This window comes from Triturus cristatus, chromosome 12, assembly GCF_964204655.1.
Source record: "Triturus cristatus chromosome 12, aTriCri1.1, whole genome shotgun sequence".
Taxonomy (NCBI): domain Eukaryota; kingdom Metazoa; phylum Chordata; class Amphibia; order Caudata; family Salamandridae; genus Triturus; species Triturus cristatus.
The window spans coordinates 706050780-706071879 of record NC_140595.1 but is presented as its reverse complement, the minus strand read 5'-3'; the positions used below and the strand labels follow the sequence as shown (position 1 = coordinate 706071879).

Below are 21100 nucleotides of genomic sequence, written 5' to 3'. Positions count from 1 at the left end.
GGCGTCTACCAAAGCACAATCAAAAAGAAAGGAGAGATTTTTCATAAGTAAAGTCTTTATGGTTCTACTTCATGAAGAGAGGCTTAAAGTCCAGCAGTTAATAAAGAAAGAAGCCTTGTATATGTATAGGTATGACAGCAGAGTTCCTGTGGAGTGGCCAGGACATACCACATTAACATACACACATGTTTTCTTTTTTAATGTCTTGGTTGCTTATGATCATTCAGTGAATAACAAAATCTAATATGAGTGGCAGTTGTTTTGCTAGGCCTACAGAGATGCAGACTTCTAAAAATCTTTTAAGACTGTAACATAATCATTGGACCTTTCTCCTTTCTCTTTTCTCTCCTTTGACCTATGCCAGGTGGAAAGTGTACCACAAAGGCTTCCCCAGATGCATTGATGTGGATGATGTCAGGGATCTAGACTCAAACGTACAATACTCAATCGGCAAATTCTTAAGTTTTGCCATGAACAAGGGTACTTCGTAAGTATTGGGAGTTATTGTAATTCGATAAAAAAATACAGGTGTTTCAAAGTAATAACTGGATTCCTAATAAGACAGTAAGAGTGACCTCTTCCAATTGAGCTAATGTTTTAAAATGAACCATGCCATTCATTCACTCTATGAAAGAAGAGTGAGGGAAATAAAATTTGGTCTTATTTTGAATCCTATTCCATCATTATAACTCCAAGAAGGCCTCCATTGTCTCCCATCTATGCTTTCATAGTTATGACATGTTAACGGTGTGAGCAAACTGTATGTTTTCACCTTATCTGCATGCTTCCTGTCTCCTTGAAGTTGCAGAACTACCCAAAAGGCCGGTTATCAAAAAGGCACTTTTTATTGGTTCTATGCACTCCAGTTTGGTCTTTAATAATTCTCCTATTATGCTTAAAATTAGACCTTACTGTCCTTCACCAGACTCAGGGGGGTGAACGGCTTTGCTCACAGACAAAAAGCTAGGGTATGCCAAGCACCCTTTATGAACAATGATCAACTTCAGGCAATAGAACATCAGAAATATTACAAATTGACCCATTTTGCTTGGCAACAGCTAGGTATAAAAATGGACGTGGAAACCCTACCAGTGTTATCTCCTACGCCCAAATCAATTTTGACTATAAACAACATATGCCTTACTTACTTGTGCTGCTGGTCTGCATACTTTGCACTTCTTTCTTAGTACTATCACATTTGTTTATGGATCATAATTTCATTTAACAGAATTTATTTTATGTCCACTGGTTCAGTAAAATTATATTTTTTTCATGACTCCTTTTCCTAGAAACATTATTAAACTGGAAGATATTCCATAAGTCTTTATTCCTCCTCTACGCCAACATAGTTACTTTCAAAGATTCTCTTCAGTATTTTATTGATTTGTCACAATCCTCAAAATCCCAAAATAGCATGGGCACTTGAATTGGGAAAATCCTTTTGCTGAAAAGCCACTGAGCACAAGAATCAAATGCCCTTTCTATTGTGCACTGTATTTGTTATAATGTGATGAATATCATTAATTCCAACCTTTTATCATGCACCTAGAGTACTGGAAATTAAATTACAAGGCTTTTTTGGATGTAAGGAATCATGGAAATCATTTGAGGACATCAAAAAGATTTTTTGGACCTATAAATCTACTATGTCAGGTAGGACTTTTCCATTGTCCAGGGTTGGCGGGTGAAGCAGGGTGTGCATGTGTCTGTCAACTTTTTTATAAGCAATGATTACTGAGGGTTGGCTGGTATTCCTGCTCTAGTTACTGCGTGTTGATAATATAAGGATTATTCATTTCCCACCATCCATATGTGTTTTTTTCATTAGAAACAAAAGGATTTATACATATTTTTCTAGCAGGCAGGCTTGTCTCCATTCGCAAGCGCCTTTGGCTGTTGCCTCATTTACTTCCCATAGGATAGTTAAATGTTTATTTTTGCAGACAGCACATGTATGAGACACATTAGCATGTGAAACCCTTAAGCAGGTCACTGCTTAATCGGATTAAGCACTGTGATTTATGCACCTGAGTAACCCATTGCATATTAAGAATTTAACAGAGAGACTAACTAGTGACCGGGTGGAGTTTAAAACATATATGGCGGATTTTTGGGATAATTTGGTCAGGCCAAACAGCAAGTCTACAATATCACCTGGCCTTAAGAACACCTACTGTAGCACCCTGTCTACGTACGTGGCAGCATTCTTTGTGTGTGCATGTGCAAAGTACACATTAGAGACCCGTGTTGTGGTGGCTTCTCCTCAAAGTAATGACAGGAAACATATGATGTGTTCTTTATGGGAGCTTGTGTTGTGGCCAGTTTATGACTGCAGCACAAGCTCCCATAGAGAAATGGGAGTATGCGACTACACCATGTGCATTCGCATTGTAATAGCGCTGTTGGGACTGCCAACCGGAGGTCGGTCGATCCCAAGACCGCACCGGTGTTGGGCGGAAGTGAGTCCCTTAGTGTTACGTTTTCTGGAGGAAAAATAAATCTTTTTGAAAACTGAAGTAAAAAATTACTCAAAGTGTTCTCTTCATCTTAATTTTGATGGTGGGTTTTGTAGAAGGATTTCTCTGAGTAGGGAGAGGCAAAACAAAGTAGAAGAGAGGATATTTACACTTCCTTTGATATGGCACTTCGTTCAAGGAATGCAGACAACTAAACATGAATTCTGTAGCTTCTCTTCAAGTGTCTGTATCTCAGTGGGATAATGTCACATTTCTGTGTGGTTGCTTTTCAAACTGCAGCTACATCATGCATGTTTAGCTACAGAAATAGAGGAAACTGTCAGATACTAAGATTGCATAATAATTTCTATATGATACTTCAAATTCCTCTCGGATGGTAGGAGTTTTGTACTCTGCGGAACTTGGTGCTAGAGAAGGAAGTTGTATTTCACCTAAATATGGTTTTATTTACAGATATTCAGCAATCATTGTTTATAAAATAAAATGTTGTACACATTTGGGCACATTAGGAAGTCTGCCCGCCAACCTAGCGTTGCTGGGACAGGCCTCCAGCGGTGCAGCGGTCCTGCACCGCCAATTAGGATGCGGCCAGCACCGTGGCAGTCGCATTTCGCATCTTTGACATTTTGGCAGGTGCCACCGCAATGCCAAAGAGGCATGTTGTGCATTGCCATGCATAACCGGTGCCTGCCAACTTGTGCATGGCAATGAAGGGGGGTACCATAGGTACCCCCCAAGTGCTGCCCCCCAGCCCGCCACCCCTCAAGGGGCCATCAAAGGGCCCCCAAAGCAATTCCCCGCCAGCCTTTTGCCACCATGGAATGGCCTTTTGAACCCTGCATCATAATATGGATGGCAGTGCCTTCTAGGCACCGCTACCATATTATGCCCCAGCTCCGCCTGACCTTGGGACCGTCAAAAAAGCGGCAGACGCACTTTGCATCTGCCGCGGTACCCCACCATATTATGGCGGGGGTAAATCTAGTTGTGATTAGGCCTGGGCGTAGTTCGCGAAGTAGCACTTCGCGAAGCTACGCAAAGTGAAGTTCGCACTACGCGAGCTACGCGTAGCACTTCGCGAACTGCGTAGTACCTTGTTCGCACTGTGCCAGATGTCGTTTTCAATGATTGCACAGCGCGGACAAGCAACCGGCACTGTGCAATCATTGAAAATGGCATCTTGCACAGTGCGAGCTGTAGTTTTCTGCTGCTCGAGTCGATTTTTACTCGAGCTTCAGCTTTCTCAACGCGAACTGGTAGTTTCTCATCGCGAGCGGTCGCGAGCATACGCGACCACTCGCAATGAGAAACCTGACCTCCTCGCGTTGGGAATCTCGCCGGGAGGTTTATTTTCCATGCTCGCGATCGCCAACTTGAAGTTGCTGATCGCGAACAAGGAAAAAGTCTCGCCTGGATGTCATTTTGCTTGCTCGCGGTCGCCAACTTGACGTTGAGGACCGCGAGCAAGCAAAAAATGACCGCAGCACTACGCAACACTACGCTACGTGTGTTCGCACTGTGCTACGTGCAGTTCGCGTAGTGCGAAGTAGCGCGAACTTCGCAAACTACGCGAGCGTAGCGTAGTGCTTTGCCCAGGCTTAGTTTTGATGGCGGGCGGATCGCCACCATCGGATCTGCCCGCCATCCTAATGACCGCCTATATTTGTAGTTCTAGGTGAAGACATCTTTTGATCTCTTTCCAAAAGAAAAGAAATCATAAAAATAATGCAGAAATTTAGTAAGTGGATTTTGCTACCTTTATGTCCACACACTTGGCCAAGCCACAGGACAGCATATGTACAACGGGGTAGTAAGTCAACTCCCTTCAGCCAAAAGCTTTCTGCCAATGTAATTTACCTTTTGGATCAGCACAGCCATACAGTTTGAGAGGTACTGTGCAGTGAGTGACAGTATTTTGTTGCTTTACTAAGCCTGCACTGAAGAGGTGTGAACATCAGGAAGCAAAGGAGTCCATTTTATAAATTTATTTTAAATGTAGAATAAAATATTAAAGCTACAGCACTATTTAATTTAGAATTACAACTCTAACTATTCGAAATACATTAAATTAAATTAATTACAATTCTTTTTCTGAAGTTTAAATTCCCACCTATATAAAAAAAAACTGCATTAATAATCATTCAAAGTGATATATAGAGTTATTTATAATAACATAATTTTCTTAGTTCAAATATCCTAGTAACACACCTTTTAATTAAATAATAATTATAGACTATTGTTATACATTTTTCACATTAAGTTATATGTATTTATATTTTTAGATATTTCATATGATTTTATTTAATATTATCTCCTATGAGGTTTTATTTTAAGTCCCTATGTCCATCATTTACTTTGGGAGGGAGTTGCAGTTCCAGTGGTTGGTCATGTGTAGTGCATGACCTAGGACTGTTTTTTAGTAGTAGCCTAGACTTAGGGCCTGATTATGAGTTTTACAGTGCAGTGGCGGGACTTCCTTGCTACCGCACCGCCAAACCCACGTGAGAACCGACTGCCCTATAATTACTTTTTTAGTCATTGCTGGGCATTTACGTTTCCGTTCCCATGGCAGGCGCCTATACAATAGGCATCGCCATGGGAACGTCAAAGGAAGTTCCAGAACGGCTTTGACTTGAAAGTCGATGCCATGCTGGAACTTTTGTGCATGCATACAGGGGGTGTGTGCATCCACAAGATGTGAGGCACAAAGGGGCCCTGCAGGCCCCTATTTCTTTCCTCACCACCACTGTTTTAATGAAGGAATGACCTCTGTGATATCAGTGGCAGTGATGGAAGTGGTAATATGCTTGACGGGACTGGGGTGTTCCTGCCAAGCATATTGATTCCTCTTGACTGCAGCACCACTGCCAGGGAACTGCGGTTCCTTGTTGGAGTCAGCGGTCCCAGGGCGGCAAAACCACTTTGGTCATACTGCCTTGCAACCACGAGCATGGCGGTCCTTGGACCGCCAGACTCGTAATCAGGCTCTTGGAGTTTGTGAATACCAAAAAGTAGTAAACTTACTCAAAATTAAATTGACAAACAATTTATAATGCAAAGGAATTATCATGTTACAAATTTTCAGTTCCAGGGTTTCAGCATGCCAAAACATTGCAATTCATCTTTGTGAATGGATAGTAATACCTCCATATTTCAACATAATCAAGAATGTGTATTGAAGAATCAGTCTATGTAATAACACAAACAATAAGGAGTATATTTAGACACAGGTGTATTCAAATAAATTAATCAACAAAGCACTGACTCGAGTACTAGCGACTGAGCAAAATTAGTTATTAAACATCAACAGATACAAAATGAGACCCAAAACTGCAACAGTACAATCAATCTGATTGTGACTGAAGCAAGCCAAATATATAAAATCCTTAACAAACATTAGAGCCTTTTTATTGGAGCAAAACCACAACTGATTTATAAAAAGAACAAAACCCTCAGCAATAGTCTTCATTCAAGTTATACACATATCAAAGCACAGAAGAAGAAATACGAACATGACATACAATGAATCCAAAAGTTTTTCACAAATGTTCAAATTACAATTGCTGTATTTACACAAATAGAAGACACATTGTCTATGTAGTTTTCAGAAATCTCAGATCTTATACCATCAAGGGCTTTATTAATAGTATGATAAACGTTTGCATTTGTGTACAATCACCCATGGTAAAAATATATGTTGGTGCAACAAGAACACTTAAAGACAATTGGTAAAAGCACTTACAAATATCACATAATGTTGACACAAAGTATTCAATATCTGTGTTCTAGACCAAGAACACAGCAGAGAACGATAAGATAAAATTACATTTTCCGGTATTGTACATATCCAGAAGAAAACAAACATGCAAATACATACTGAGTAGGAGCAAATCATATTGGATGAACAAATTGCAAGCTGTGTAGCATAGTTTGAATATTGATCTTGAGCTAACAGAGAACTTTATTGGAACTTTGAATTCATGAGTTGCAATCAGGGCTGTAGACAGGAGATAATAAAGAATTCATATTTTGGCTCTGATTATGGAGCTGGATAAATCTGAGATATAAAGGTATAAAGCTCTTACAAACTTAGTACTTCTAATTTAGAGTAAATTGTGCTCCCTAATTCTGAATTATTTCGGACATGGCTACTATATATATATATATATATATATATATATATGTCCCAAGGTTGCCTCTGGATAAAGGACTGCTCCGGCACCGGCATGACGACACCGCAGTTCTCAGCAAGTTAAGTATAACTGTTTATTTTCTTTTTGCTTGGGGCCGTGACGCATTTCGGCAGGATCCCCTGCCTTGATAACATAAGGAGTTGCATTAATCAAATGCTTTTTTAAAACAATGATGACATCATAAGGCCTTGTAGGCATAGACAAAAATTACACTCTTGTTCACATTTCTCATTATCATCAAGATACATTGGCACAACACTTCCTTTAATCACACATTATTCCAAATTCTTTTTGTTACTTTTTTTTATTTTTTATTTATGTTTTTCTATTTGTAATTTTTTTCTGTGCAATGAGTATTTTGTCTTTTTTTATATGATTCAATCGAACTTTATTCTACCTCTTACTGATACACCCACGAGCCTGTGGATGTTACCAGTGCTATTCTTTGTGTGCTTATAATGTGCAAGACACAAACATACAAGAGGTGCCTCTATTGGACGCCCTAAATTAACTTTGGAAGGAAGGGAACGTTACAATCAATCAGGACATTGGGAGCAATAAAGCTATTGGTGATATTTTAACAACAAAAACACCCAAGAAACCAACAATTCCATCACCATTCAGGGCTAAATCAACATTTACTCCAGTGAGTCCAAGAGATCCGATTGATGTTTTCAATGAGCACCTAATCACAGAAATCAAACAACTAAATTACAGAGTACAAAGTACAAAGGGCAAATACAATAAACGCAACTTGGGATACTATTCACTTGTCCGCAAATTGGAAAAGGAGGCCGCAATAGTAATAAGACACTCTGACAAAGGGGGCTATATTGTAATATGGGACAAAATAGAATACACAAAAGAAGCCCTATCACAACTAAATGACCCCAAATGCTATACAAGACGGAATGGATCAGACTTAAAGGAAATATACAAAATATATTATACAAAATTGTCATCTTGGAAAATGAAGGGGTTAATAACTATGGATGAATATAAATTTCTAAAAAATTATTACCCAATTACACCATCGATATACTTTATACCAACAATACACAAAGACGCAAACAAACCACCTGGTAGACCTATTATTTCTGCGCGTGGGGGTCTTTTGGAACACACGTCCCAATACGTTGATTTTTATTTGCAACATCACGTGCAAGCATTAAAGTCATACGTACAGGATACCAGTGACTTTTTGTACAAATTGAAAGATGTTGAGTGGCAAAATGATTACTTATTAATGGCGTTAGATGTTACATCACTGTATACCAGTATCAAACACACTGATGGTATCAGAGCATTACAGTATTACCTAACAACAGAATTGGGTGAATTGAAAGATCACAGCAGGATGGTGATTGAGATGGTTGAATACTGCCTAACAAACAATATATTTATGTTTAACAATCTACACTATCAGCAGACAATGGGCGTGGCTATGGGAGCCAGCTTCTCCCCCAGCTATGCGTGTTTACACATGGGCTGGTGGGAGGAGCTGGTTCTCGCCAAGAACCATGAGATGATTATTGAAAACAATATAATTCTTTGGCTACGCTTTATTGATGATTTATTTGTCATTTGGAAGGGCACTGAAAATGAAGCACAAGAATTTGTTAAAACCATCAATGTTAATTCAGTCAATTTGCATTTTACAGCCACTATAAGTAAAACAACAGTCAATTTCTTAGACACAAGAGTATATATTGAGAACAACCAAATTGAAACAAAACTTTACCGCAAGGAACCTGCTGGGAATTCATCCCTACATTCAAGACATCTTATTAATAGCATTCGCTATGGGGAAATGCTCAGATTGAGGAGGGTCAACAGCAATCAAACGACGTTAAAAGAGGCCCAGATAGAATCAAATCTAGATTCTTAGCACAAGGTTATTCACTCAAAACTATAGAAGGGCAATACAAAATCTATGATTCCAGAAAGATTAGAACTAATCAAGCCTAAACCTGTGACATATGTAAATAATCTCCAATGTCAACAGGGAAACAGAACTCCAGCTAGTGAAATTAAATTGGACGAGTTCCGCATAATTCTAGAATTAAGCAAACAACATAAAGAATTGTGCAACATCATCAAACGCAATTGGCCATTAGTTTTGAGTGATCCTGTAATAGGACACACCTTATCACATAAAATATCTATTACACACAAAAGGGCACCGTCGATGAGAGATGTACTGATGAAAACAAATCCCGAGTTGATTGAAAATTGCGGTTGGTTGAAATCCCATAAAGGGTTTTTCAGGTGTAAGACATGCAAAGCATGTCAATTGGGCATTAACAAACCCTGATATGTGACACCATTCAGCTATGAAGAGATCAAGATAACCAAATTGCTTACTTGTAAAACAGAGTACGTTGTTTATGTCCTGGTGTACCCATGTGGGCTACAATATATAGGAAGTGCAATGCTACTGGCCCACAAATGAACATTACAACACACCAGGGTTATAACTAATCAAGACAACACATACCCTGTTGCAAGGCACTTTAGGGAATACCATCAATCCAAGAGTCAAGACCTGAAATATTATCTAATAGATTCAGTGCCCCCGAGTAGATGAGGTGGCAACCGAGAGGCCAAACTGCGAAGGTTGGAGAAAAGGTATATCCTTGAAATGGACTCTAAGTCACCGGGTGGTCTGAATAACACTGAGGATATGTACACCTGTCTATAAAATCCAAGTACTGTCTAATAAATTACAATTCTAACATTGCTATTTTAAACAGTTGATTTTATGTATTTTTTACGGTATGCTTTTAAGATATTTATATATTTATATATATTTATTTATGTATTTAATATTTAGTATCTGGAACGTACATGACCCAATTTACATAAATTCAAGCTGTTATGGACACATGTGTATATAAAAACTGATACCGCTTAGAGACTAAGGAGAGGTGTAACCGGGGGGAAAAAAACCTGTCAAAAGAAAAAAACCTGTTAAAGGAAAATAATCTGAGATTCCAATATGATTTACATCACAGGTATAAGGAGGAAAAGACAAAGAAGGAAAAAAGTGTAATTTAATAAAAAGACAAACTATAATTATAATTATTCAATTGAGATAATTAAAATTAAAAAGGGCAATCAATGATTAAAATAAAGCAAAAAGAGTTAAAAAAGTAAGAAACAATGGAAAAATCATAAACATCTACAAATAGAGAAGAAAAGGAGGTTTTTAACATAAGCACTTAGCACTTGCACTTTATTTAGCACTATTTTGAACATAAGGACATATGATTATATGTATTTGTCAGATTTTTCTGTATAATACGAAGGTTTACCAAGAGGCTGGAAAAAACGACAGTATATACTCCTTGATTCAATGATATTGTATTTTGCACAAAGCTTTCCACATGTAATATTTATTGACATGCTGCATTTAATCAATAATTTGGTCGATAACAGATGAAATATTTGAACGCCTTGATGTTAAAGCAGGACCATTCACCACAACAAATGAGCAGACAAACAAAATAATTATGTTGATTTTAAATGGTGATGGTCCTAAGAAATGTTTTTACATGGTATTTATTATTTGTTTTCAAAATGCAAATTTGTGTGAAAACAATGATATATATGTTTAAAAACTAACTAAATACAAAAAGCATATATATGTATTCCCAATGTGGTAACCACAGCTAAGCATTTATGCCATGAAGAAATGAATTTAAAAGTGTGTATATATATTTCTTCTATGTCCTTGATCATGTCCTTGATCATGTGCGAGTTTTAACCAATCACGCAGCACTATGTCACTTTAAAAAAGTAAAGAAGTACCAAAACGTTACCATGTGATCAAGACTCTCAGTGAGTTGAAACGCGTTATGGAGGCATCAAAAATAAATAATTGCACCTATTCTGTGGTCCGTGTCCGTGTGCGGCGAGGCTAATCTGAATAGCTTGCGGAAAAAGTGATATTACCTACTGGTGGTCGCCAGTAGGTAGATATAGTTAGGATCTATTTTCCATAGGAAATCTGCAACATTCTATTTGGAATAACGTTGGCACCGATTGACGAATCTTCGCGAAATTTTCCAAACTTTTGGCCAGCTCCGGTCCGCTCCTATCCTGAAAATTTCACAGTGATTCGTCATGGGGGCCGAGAAAAAAGGGGGTCCCAAAACGCGTTTTCCCCATGCATTTTCCCATAGGACCTGTTGACGCAGCTACAGCCTGAACTGCTGAACGGAATTACACCAAATTTGGCAAAGAGGTAGTCCTCAGTTCAGACTCATGCCTTTTGCTTAAATGGTGTAAATCCGTTCAGTAGTTCCTGAGAACATTACAGTTAAAAAGATAGATATATCTATGGCCTCTGAGGATCCGCTCACCCTCCCGGCACCCAGCGCGCACTCTGCCGTGCACGAGCTGCATTCTAATTGGCTGTCAACACTCCAGATCAGGAAGTGTTGGCAGCCATCTTGTGCCTCGGTAGAACCGAGGCACAAGAAACCTGAAAAACAAATGTGAAAAACGCGACAAGGGGGCAGGGTAGAAACACCCTGACCCCCTAGGCCTGCTCAGGGGGTCAGGGCCACAAAAAGAATAAAAAAAAGAAAAAAAAATCGGCGTGATTCACGCACCCAAAATTGGGGGCAGGCCCTGGAGGATGGGGTTCCCAGGGCCAATAAATTAGAAAAAGAAGGGGGGCTACACAGACCCCCTTCTAAAAAAAAAGAAGGGATCGGGCCGGAGGCCACGTCCCCTCCTTGTACCACTCTGCAAACACGCCCCCTGGCGCGTTTGCAGAGGGGGATCTAATTCCCCTAGAATACTGGGGGTCCCTGGGGGCCAACTAGCCCACCAGGAACCTCCAGTATGCACCAGGGGTCTGCGTTGCAAAGAGGTGTAATGAGGCCACACCCCTTTTTACACCTCTCTGCAACGCAGCTCCGTGGCACTTACTGGAGGTACCTGGTGGGCTAGTTGGCCGCCAGGGGACCTCAGGATTCAAGGGGAATTAATCTCCCAACTTAAAATGCGGGGCGCGTTTGCACAGTGGTGAAGGTAGGGGGCGGGGCCTGAGGTGATACTGTGCAAACATGCCCTGTGGCGCGTTTTAAGTTGGGGAATTCATTCCTCTTCAATCCAGAGGTCCCCTAGGGGCCAACTAGCCCACCAGGTACCTCCACTAAGCACCACGGAGCTGCGTTGCAGAGTGTTGTAAAAAGGGGCGTGGCCTCTGAACACCTCTCTGCAATGCAGCTCCCTGGCTCATACTGGAGGTACCTGGTGGGCTAGTTGGCCGCCAGGGGACCTCAGGATTCAAGGGGACTTAATCCCCCAATTTAAAACACCCCATGGTGCGCGTTTGCACAGTGGTGAAGGTAGGGGGCGGGGCCTGAGGTGATATGTGTGCAAACATGCCCTGTGGCGCATTTTAAGTTGGGAAATTAATTCCTCTTCAATCCTGAGGGTCCCTGGGGACCAACTAGCCCACCAGGTACCTCCAGTAAGCGCCACGGAGCTGCGTTGCAGAGTGTTGGAAAAAGGGGCGTCATTTGAGATATCATCAGTGATGTCACTGACCATGTCATGAATGATGTAATATGTGACATCATCAGAAGTGGATTGCGGGCGCGCGAGATGTAGTTAGTACAACTAACTATATCGGAGGAATTTCAATGGTTTTGTTCGAGTGAAATGTCCAGCTAACTATAACACCCCTAAAACCTATTGTTTTTTCAGTGAATTTCTAAGGTTTTTTAAATGCTAATTCCTAACTATATCAGGCCTGAAACCTATGTTTTTTTCTGTGAATATGTATATATATATATTATCTACTGGCGGTCGCCAGTAGATAGTTATATTTAGGACCGAGTTCCCATAGGAAATCTGAAAATTCTATTTTGAATAACTTTGGCGCCGGTTGACTTATCTTCGTGAAATTTTCAAAACTAATGGGGCGCTCCGCTCAGCTCCTCCTACTTCTCAGGTCAGACATGTGCCTTTTGGATATATGGTGTCAATCTGTTCAGTAGTTCTTGCAGTTAAAAGTACATAAATATCTATATGCGCGCACCGTGCGTGCACGGTGCTCGCACCGTGCGCGCATAAAATGTCCACGAGCGTAATTCTTATTGGTGGTTAGATGTCAGTCAACATTCGAATCGGTCAAAATCAGGAAGTGTCGGACGCCATTTTGTGTGTGACAGTGAAAAAGAAAATAGGAGAACGTGAAAAGGGGGCAGGGTAGAGAGTTCCTGACCCCCTAGCCTTTGTCAGGGGGTCCCTGAAGGACCCTGAAGGGTGAAAAAAACATTTTTTTTTTTTCAAAAAATCGCGGGGTGCGCGCACCGTGCGCGCACCATGAAAAACCCTTAAAAAAACAAAAAACATTTGAAACTGTTTATAAGTTCGTAGAAGATATTAACTATGCTGTTCAACTTTATCCAAATAAAAAAAAAAGAGCTGAGCCATTCCATATTACAGGATACAGTCAATCTATAACTATATACATAGGTAGTTTATTGTAAAATAAATATATAAAAAATATAATAATACATACATAAATTAGCATTTAAAAAACCTTACAAATTCACTAAAAAAAACATAGGTTTCACACAAGTTATAGTTAGAAATTAGCATTTAAAAAACCTTGCAAATTCAATTAAAAAACCATAGGTTTCACACACGTTATAGTTAGGAATTAGCATTTAAAAAACCTTGCAAATTCACTGAAAAAACCATAGGTTTCACATATGTTATAGTTAGCTGGACATTTCACTCGTAAAAAACTATTGAAATTCCCCCGTTATAGTTCGTTCAGGTAACTATAACTTGCGCGACCGCCACTCTATCACAAGGATGATGTCATCAGTGATGTCATCAGTGATGTCATTTGAGATGTCATCAGTGATGTCATGAGTGATGTCACTGACCATGTCGTGAGTGATGTAATATGTGACATCATCAGCAGTGGATTGAGGTCCGCGATTTTTAAAAAAAAAAATGTAATTTTTTTTTCTGCCTTCAGGGTCCTTCAGGGACCCCCTGACCAAGGCTAGGGGGTCAGCAACTCTCTACCCTGCCCCCTTTTCACATTCGCCACATTCCTTTTCCACTCTCGCACTGAAAACAAACAAAATGGCGGCCGACACTTCCTGATTTCGACCGATTCGAATGTTGACTGACATGTAACAACCAATCAGAATTACGCTCGCGCACGTAAGGGTGCGCGCACGGTGCGCGCACTGTGCGCGCACGGTGCGCGGCTATAGATATGTATGTGCATTTAACTGCAATTTTCTCAGGAACTACTGAACAGATTGACTCCATATATGCAAAAGGCACATCCCTGACCTGAGGACTACCTCTCTGCCAAATTTCAAGTAATTCTGTTCAGCCGTTCGGGCTGTACCTTCGACTAAAGGTCCTATGGGAAAATGCATGGGGAAAACGCATTTTGGGACCCCCCTTTTTTCTCGGCCCCCGCTTGACGAATCCCCCCGAGACTTTCAGGGTAGGAGCTGAGCAGAGCGCCCCATTAGTTTTGAAAATTTCGCGAAGATTCGTCAGCCGGCGCCAAAGTTATTCAAAATAGAATTTTGAGATTTCCTATGGAAACACGGTCCTAACTATAACTATCTAATGGCGACCACCAGCAGATAATATATATCTATATATATATTTATATATTTATCCACTACAACGTCCTCCTGAATGAAGAAGCAGAGGCCACACAGGGAATCCGATAGAAGCTTTTTAATGATTAAACTGCATAATGCATTTCGGCCTGGACGGCCTTCGTCAGATGCCTCTTTACACGGAATGCTAACACACCCACATTTAACAATGTCCTGCGCCCTACGCGGTGTGGCAGAAAATCACTGTCCTGATTTGCTGAGCATAACGGAGCTTCCTCGGTTCCCCAAACATCCTAGCCCCCAAAATTCAAACAACCACCGGACAGGAGTGACAATGCATCCATCCCTTTGTGAAGTCACAAACTGCTATGGCAGCCACCCTTGCTGTGCTCGAATCGGGAGGCGAGCCCGGGCCAATCCAATACCTTGTAAAGTGAAAAAGATCGTCGAAGCAGGAACCAGTAAAGACCGGGCCAACTTGCAGGACGGGGCCTCTGTATAGTGTCTCTGGTTGACACGAATATTATCCACTACAACCTCCTCTGAACGAAGAACCAGAGGCCACACGGGGAATCCAATGGAAGCTTTTTAATGATCAAACGGCTTAATGCATTTCGGCCTGGACGGCCTTCGTCAGATGCCTCTTTACATGGAATGCTAACACATCCACGTTTAACAATGTCCTGCGCCCTTCCCATTGGTGGGAATCCGCTCCTCCCCAGATCATGTGCCCGTATACCACTCACTGCTCGTACAAACTGCAAGTCCCAGAGTTCTCCTTTTGGGTGAGTATTACGTGGGGAATTTACTTGTTAACATGCCCTTGTGGGTTAGGAGGGGGCAGGGCAATACGCGGTGTGGCAGAAAATCACTGTCCTGATTTTCTGAGCATCCCGGAGCTTGCTCGGTTCCCCAAATATATATATATATATATATATATATATTCACTGAAAAAACCATAGGTTTTACACACGTTATAGTTAGGAATTAGCATTTAAAAAACCTTGCTAATTCAATGAAAAAACCATAGGTTTCACACATGTTATAGTTAGCTGGAAATTTTACTGATAAAAAACCAATGAAATTCCCCCGTTATAGTTACTGTAGGCAACTATAACTCACGCGACCGCAATCCTCTGCTGATGCTAATACTGTATTTAGACACTTATTTGCCCATGTCTTCTTCCATTAAATTTTAGCTATACATATTTTACACATTTTTTTTTCTTCATAAAGACACATATGTCATCACCAGAGGATTACGGTCGCGTGAGTTATAGTTGCCTACAGTAACTATAACGGGGGAATTTCATTGTTTTTTTATCAGTAAAATTTCCAGCTAACTATAACATGTGTGAAACCTATGGTTTTTTCATTGAATTAGCAAGGTTTTTTAAATGCTAATTCCTAACTATAACGTGTGTGAAACCTATGGTTTTTTCAGTGAATTTGTACGTTTTTTTAAATGCTAAGTTACTTTACGCCATTCGTGGCGTGCACGCCCACTTAACGCAGTTCGTTCCGTGCGCGCACCGTGCGCTTCGCGCACCGCGCGCCCACTTTACGCAGTTAGTGCTGTACACGCAAGGTGGGCACGCAGTGCGCTACGCGCACCGCGTGCCCACGTTACGCACCGTGCGCACATGGAAGACATATTATGCGCTTCCTTGTGATAGGTAATCTGTTAAATTTAATTTGTAAGTGATGACAATAATATGCCATGCACAGAGTGGTTTTTTTTTTTTATTAAAATTTTTAGCGTAAGCGCACCGTACGCGTACGGTAAGCGTAATCGGCGAAATTTTCCAAAAATAAAAATTTACCGTTTTTGGCCTTGGGGGATCTTTGAGGACTCAACTAACATGGCTATGTGCATGGGCGCTGTCTAAACAGCCCCTTTATATGTTTTTTGCCTTTGTTTACAGCCCCCCCCTCAGAGTGCGAGAGAGAAAATGGCGGACGCCGCTTCCTGGTTTCGGCCGATTCGAATGTTTACTAAGATCTAACAGCCAATCAGAATCGCGCTCGCGCACGCCACCGTACGCGTACGGTAAGCTTACGGTAAGCGTACCGTAAGCTGGCTCAGATGTATATATTGATTTAAAGGCTATTTTCTCAGAATCTACTGAACAGATTTACACCAAACCTACAAAAGGCACTTCCTTGACCTGAGGACTACCTCTCTGCCAAATTTCTAGTAATTCTGTTCAGCCGTTCGGGCTGTAGCCCTGTCTAAAGGTCCTATGGAAAAATGCATGGGAAAAACGCGTTTTGGGACCCCCCTTTTATCTCAGCCCCCGCTTGACGAATCCCCCCGAGACTTTCAGGGTAGGAGCGGAGCGTAGCGCCCCACCTATTTTGAGAAATTTGCGAGGATTCGTCGACCGGCGCCAAAGTTATTCAAAATAGAATGTTGCGGATTTCCTATGGAAACAGGGTCCTAACTATAACTACCTACTGGCGACCGCCAGTAGGTAATATATATATATATATATATATATATATAGATATACATTTCCTACTGGCGGTCACCAGTAGGTAGTTATAGTTAGGACCTATTATCCATAGGAAAATCGTAACATTCTATTCCCAATAACTTTGGCACCGGTTGACGAATCTTCGCGAAATTTTCAAAACTAATGGCCCATTCTGGAAAGCTCCTATCCTGAAAGTTTGGGGGGATTCGTCAAGCGGGGGCCGAGGAAAAAAGGGGGGTCCCAAAACACATTTTGCCCATGTTATTTCCAATAGGAAATTATAGACACAGCTACAGCCCGAACTGCTGAACAGACTTACACAAAATTTTGCAAAAAGGGGTGCCCTTGGTTTAGAAAGCACCCCTTTTTTTAAATGGTGTAAATCCGTTAAGTAGTCCCTGAGAAATTAAAAAAATAGTGGTAACAAAATCATTTTCCCATAGGAAAATTTAGACACGGTTATAGCAAAAGCTGCTGAACAGAATTACACCAAATTCGGCAAAAACTGCTTGGCTAAGAAAGTGACCTTTTTAGAAATGGTATAAATCCGTCCAGTAGTTTTTGTGAAATTAAGAAATAAAGATAGTGATGTCTAGAGGCACGGTGGATCCGCGCACCCTGCGCACACCCTGTGTGCACCCTCCCGATCATGAGCTTTATTCTAATTGGCTGTCAACACTCCAAAACAGGAAGTGTTGGCAGCCATCTTGTGCCTCGGTAGAACCGAGGCACAAGAACACAGAAAAAAAAATGTGAAAAACCTTTGAAATTCACTGAAAAAACCATAGGTTTTAGAGAAAGTTATAGTTAGCTGAACATTTCACTCGTACAAAACCATTGGAATTCCCCTGTTATAGTTAGTTCAGCTAACTATAACTCACGCCCCCGCAATGCACTGCTGCTGACGTCACATATTACATCACTGATGACATGGTCAGTGACATCACTGATGACATCTCAAATGACATCACTGATGACATCATCCACATGATAATCTGGTGCACCCTCTCACACTTTAATATAACCTTTGATACACCCACTGTAAAATAATGACTACCATTTTCGAAACCATTGACAAACCAATACCAGTTACTACATATGCACTCACTGATTCCTAGGTCGACACACACATCCACTCACTCACCCGTACAGTCACTCATACTTACAGTCACTCAGTACAGGATTATCATATGTACTCATACACCTATATAGACACTCACACACACCGCCACTCATCCATAGAGGTACTCACACACCTAGTCACTCATGCAAATAATTAATCACACTCCTATGTACTCACCTATACAGTTATACACACACTAGCTCAATTACTCATAGAAATACTACCACATTCTTACGCTCTTATACAATCACTGATAGAAGCACACACTCATCCATACAGCCACTCACACAATCATACACTCTCACTTATAGCCATTTATGTACTCCAACACACATATATACTGCCTTTCACATATGTAGTTAGTCACACATGTACCACTGAGATATATATTCACTCACTAACACACCCATCCATACACTCACCACTCATACAGTCCATCACAGATGCACTCTTGAAATCATGCACCCAGTGAATCACCCACTCACACATCTATGCACAGAGTCACACTCACCCCACCCACACAAGCACTCAGACACCCATATAAATACTCAGACAACCAATCAATAACTCATATAGACACTTATGTTGTTATTCACAAACCAATGCAGACACTTACACACCAACAGACAGACGGAAATAGATATTCACACAGTTTAGTCACTAACCCAAGCATTCAGTAACCACTCTGTTATAGAGTCAGTCACGCACCTAGTAAAATATCCATTCAAACACTTATACACCCACTCATTCTTCAATATCCCTTTCCCTATATATATTAAACATATTTAAACTTTACAGAAACACACAGTCACTGGATGATGTCATCAGTGATGTCATCAGTGATGTCATTAGAGATGTGATCAGTGATGTCACTGACCATTTCATGAGTGATGTAATATGTGACGTCATCAGCAGTGCATTGCGGGGGCGCGAGTTATAGTTAGCTGAACTGACTATAAAGGGGGAATTTTAATGGTTTTGTATGAGTGAAATGTTCAGCTAACTATAACTTTCTCTAAAACCTATGGTTTTCTCAGTGAATTTCAAAGGTTTTTTAAATTCTAATTCCTAACTATAACGTCTCTGAAACCTATGATTTTTTCAATGAATATATAAATATATATATATATATTCATATATATCACTCCAAGTACACCAAAGTACGAGTCACTCTTTCGGGCGGGTGCCGAATGCGGTGGTGTACTGCACGCAATGCAAGCTCCAAGATTCCCCCGTCCTCTGGAAGGAAAAACGGCACTCACGGGGCTCTAGTTTCAGCAAGGTTTAATGGTTAAACCGAATACAAACAGACGCGTTTCAAAATAGATCCTTCTTCAGTGTTTGCATTCCGCGCTGTGAGGCGCCATTAAAAAGGGTCACATTAGTCGACATAAACATAGACGGGGGACTCAGACGCATTTCCTTTACGTGCGCCATCTTAGAGTGGTCAATCATGCATGGTTCGTGAGATACAAATAATAAATACATACAACATTTTATGCATTCACATGAAAATTCATCAGTTTACTTGATTTTTTTGCAAGGGTTCGATTAAAAAATCAAGTAAAGTGATGACTGATGTCATGAGTGATGTCAGTGACCATGTCATGAGTGATGTTATATGTGACGTCATCAGCAGTGGATTGCGGGTGCGTGAGTTATAGTTAGCTTAACTAACTATAACGGGGGAATTTCATTGGTTTTTTACGAGTGAAATGTCCAGCTAACTATAACGTCTGTGAAACCTATGGTTTTTTCACTGAATTTGCAAGGTTTTTTAAATGCTAATTCCTAACTATAACGTGTGTGAAACCCATGTTTTTTTTCTGTGAATTTGTATGGTTTTTTAAATGCTAATTATTATATTTAACGTGTGTGAAACATTTTTTTTTTTTTTATCTTTGCAAGGTTTTTTACATCTTTTTTTTTTACTTTTTATTCCCTTTAAACACTATGGTAAAATTTAATGCATTCTGCAATATGTACATTTTCACCTTTTTAAAAAAAAACAGGTAAGATATAGTAGTATAACATAGTGAATCTTTTTTACTAATTTTTTTTTTTTTTTTTCGTGCGCGTACGGTAAGCTTACCGTAAGCGCACGTTTTGCTTTATGTACGTAATATTTCTACTCTGTTTGCGTATGGTTACGCAATTTGCGTAGACGTTCGTACTGCGTACGCGACGCGTAAGTGCATACGTTACACGCGTACGCGCGCGCACGTTACGCGGAAGTGTTCGAGCGTGCCTGTTGTGCGCATGCGCCCGTGCGCGTGTCTTTTATACGCGCATGCGTACTTTTACCGTAAGCGCTCCGTAAGCGCTCCGTAAGCCTAACGGTCGCGCACGGTTGGTCATGTGATCAAGAAACAACACTTTTGATTGGTTTAAACTACTTTCAGTTCTAGAACCTTCCTACACCACACCCATTCCCCTCATTTCTGCTTGTGATCCCTCAGGAGAAGGAGCTGAGTTGTCTTTGTGATACGATGGCAGAACAGCAGTCCTCTTCTGAGAGTGAGCCTGGTAGCAGCATCATCAGAGAGAGAAGGAGGAAACAAAAGACTTATTTTGTATGGGAATATTTTACCTATCCAGAGGGGCAGAAAAAGGTAAATGCTCCTTTAGTCACCTGCTCACTTTGTGAGCGTGTCTTATCTAGAGGGAATCCAAGGAAGAAGTATTCCTTTGGAAATCCCTCTATGGTTAGACACATTAAGGATAAACATCCCAGGACTTATGCTCGACATACTGGAGAAACATCTCCAGTAAGTCACCCGAGCACACCTGCAGAAGCTCAGCCGAGAACATGTGTGACCTTGGTGACTGACTACACTCCAGCAAAAGAAATCAGCCTTAGTGATGTTAAATGTATTAGCGTTACTCACTGCTACCTGAAACACCAGTCACTTGTGAATACTCAGCATGATTGTACAGGATAAACTGCTGGGTGTGTGCTAACAGTCTGCTTATGCAAAATGTGTATTTTCAGTTGCAAGAGGCATATGCATGGTTACTTCCCAAAAGAACCAGAGAGACACAAAATACATCTTTGACAGCAATTCCTCTGTGCTCACAGACTCATGCTGTGATTCTAGGCAGAAAATGAAATTTGCTTGCCAATTTCAAAGCACACTTACTACTGTTTTCTGTGTTTTTAGGCAGAAAATGAAATTTGCTTGCCAATTTCAAAGCACAGTTACTACTGTTT

General features: G+C 40.6%; 1 protein-coding gene across 1 annotated transcript in view; it reads left to right on the top strand.

Annotated features, from left to right (window-relative positions):
- LOC146780159 (arachidonate 12-lipoxygenase, 12R-type-like) overlaps positions 1–21100 on the top strand; it is a 366345-nt gene that overhangs the window by 146293 nt on the left and 198952 nt on the right. Inside the window, exons 4-5 of the mRNA XM_085638404.1 lie at positions 365–487; positions 1550–1653. Coding sequence (XP_085494530.1) covers positions 365–487; positions 1550–1653 — 227 coding nt within the window. The remainder of the gene's footprint in view (positions 1–364; positions 488–1549; positions 1654–21100) is intronic.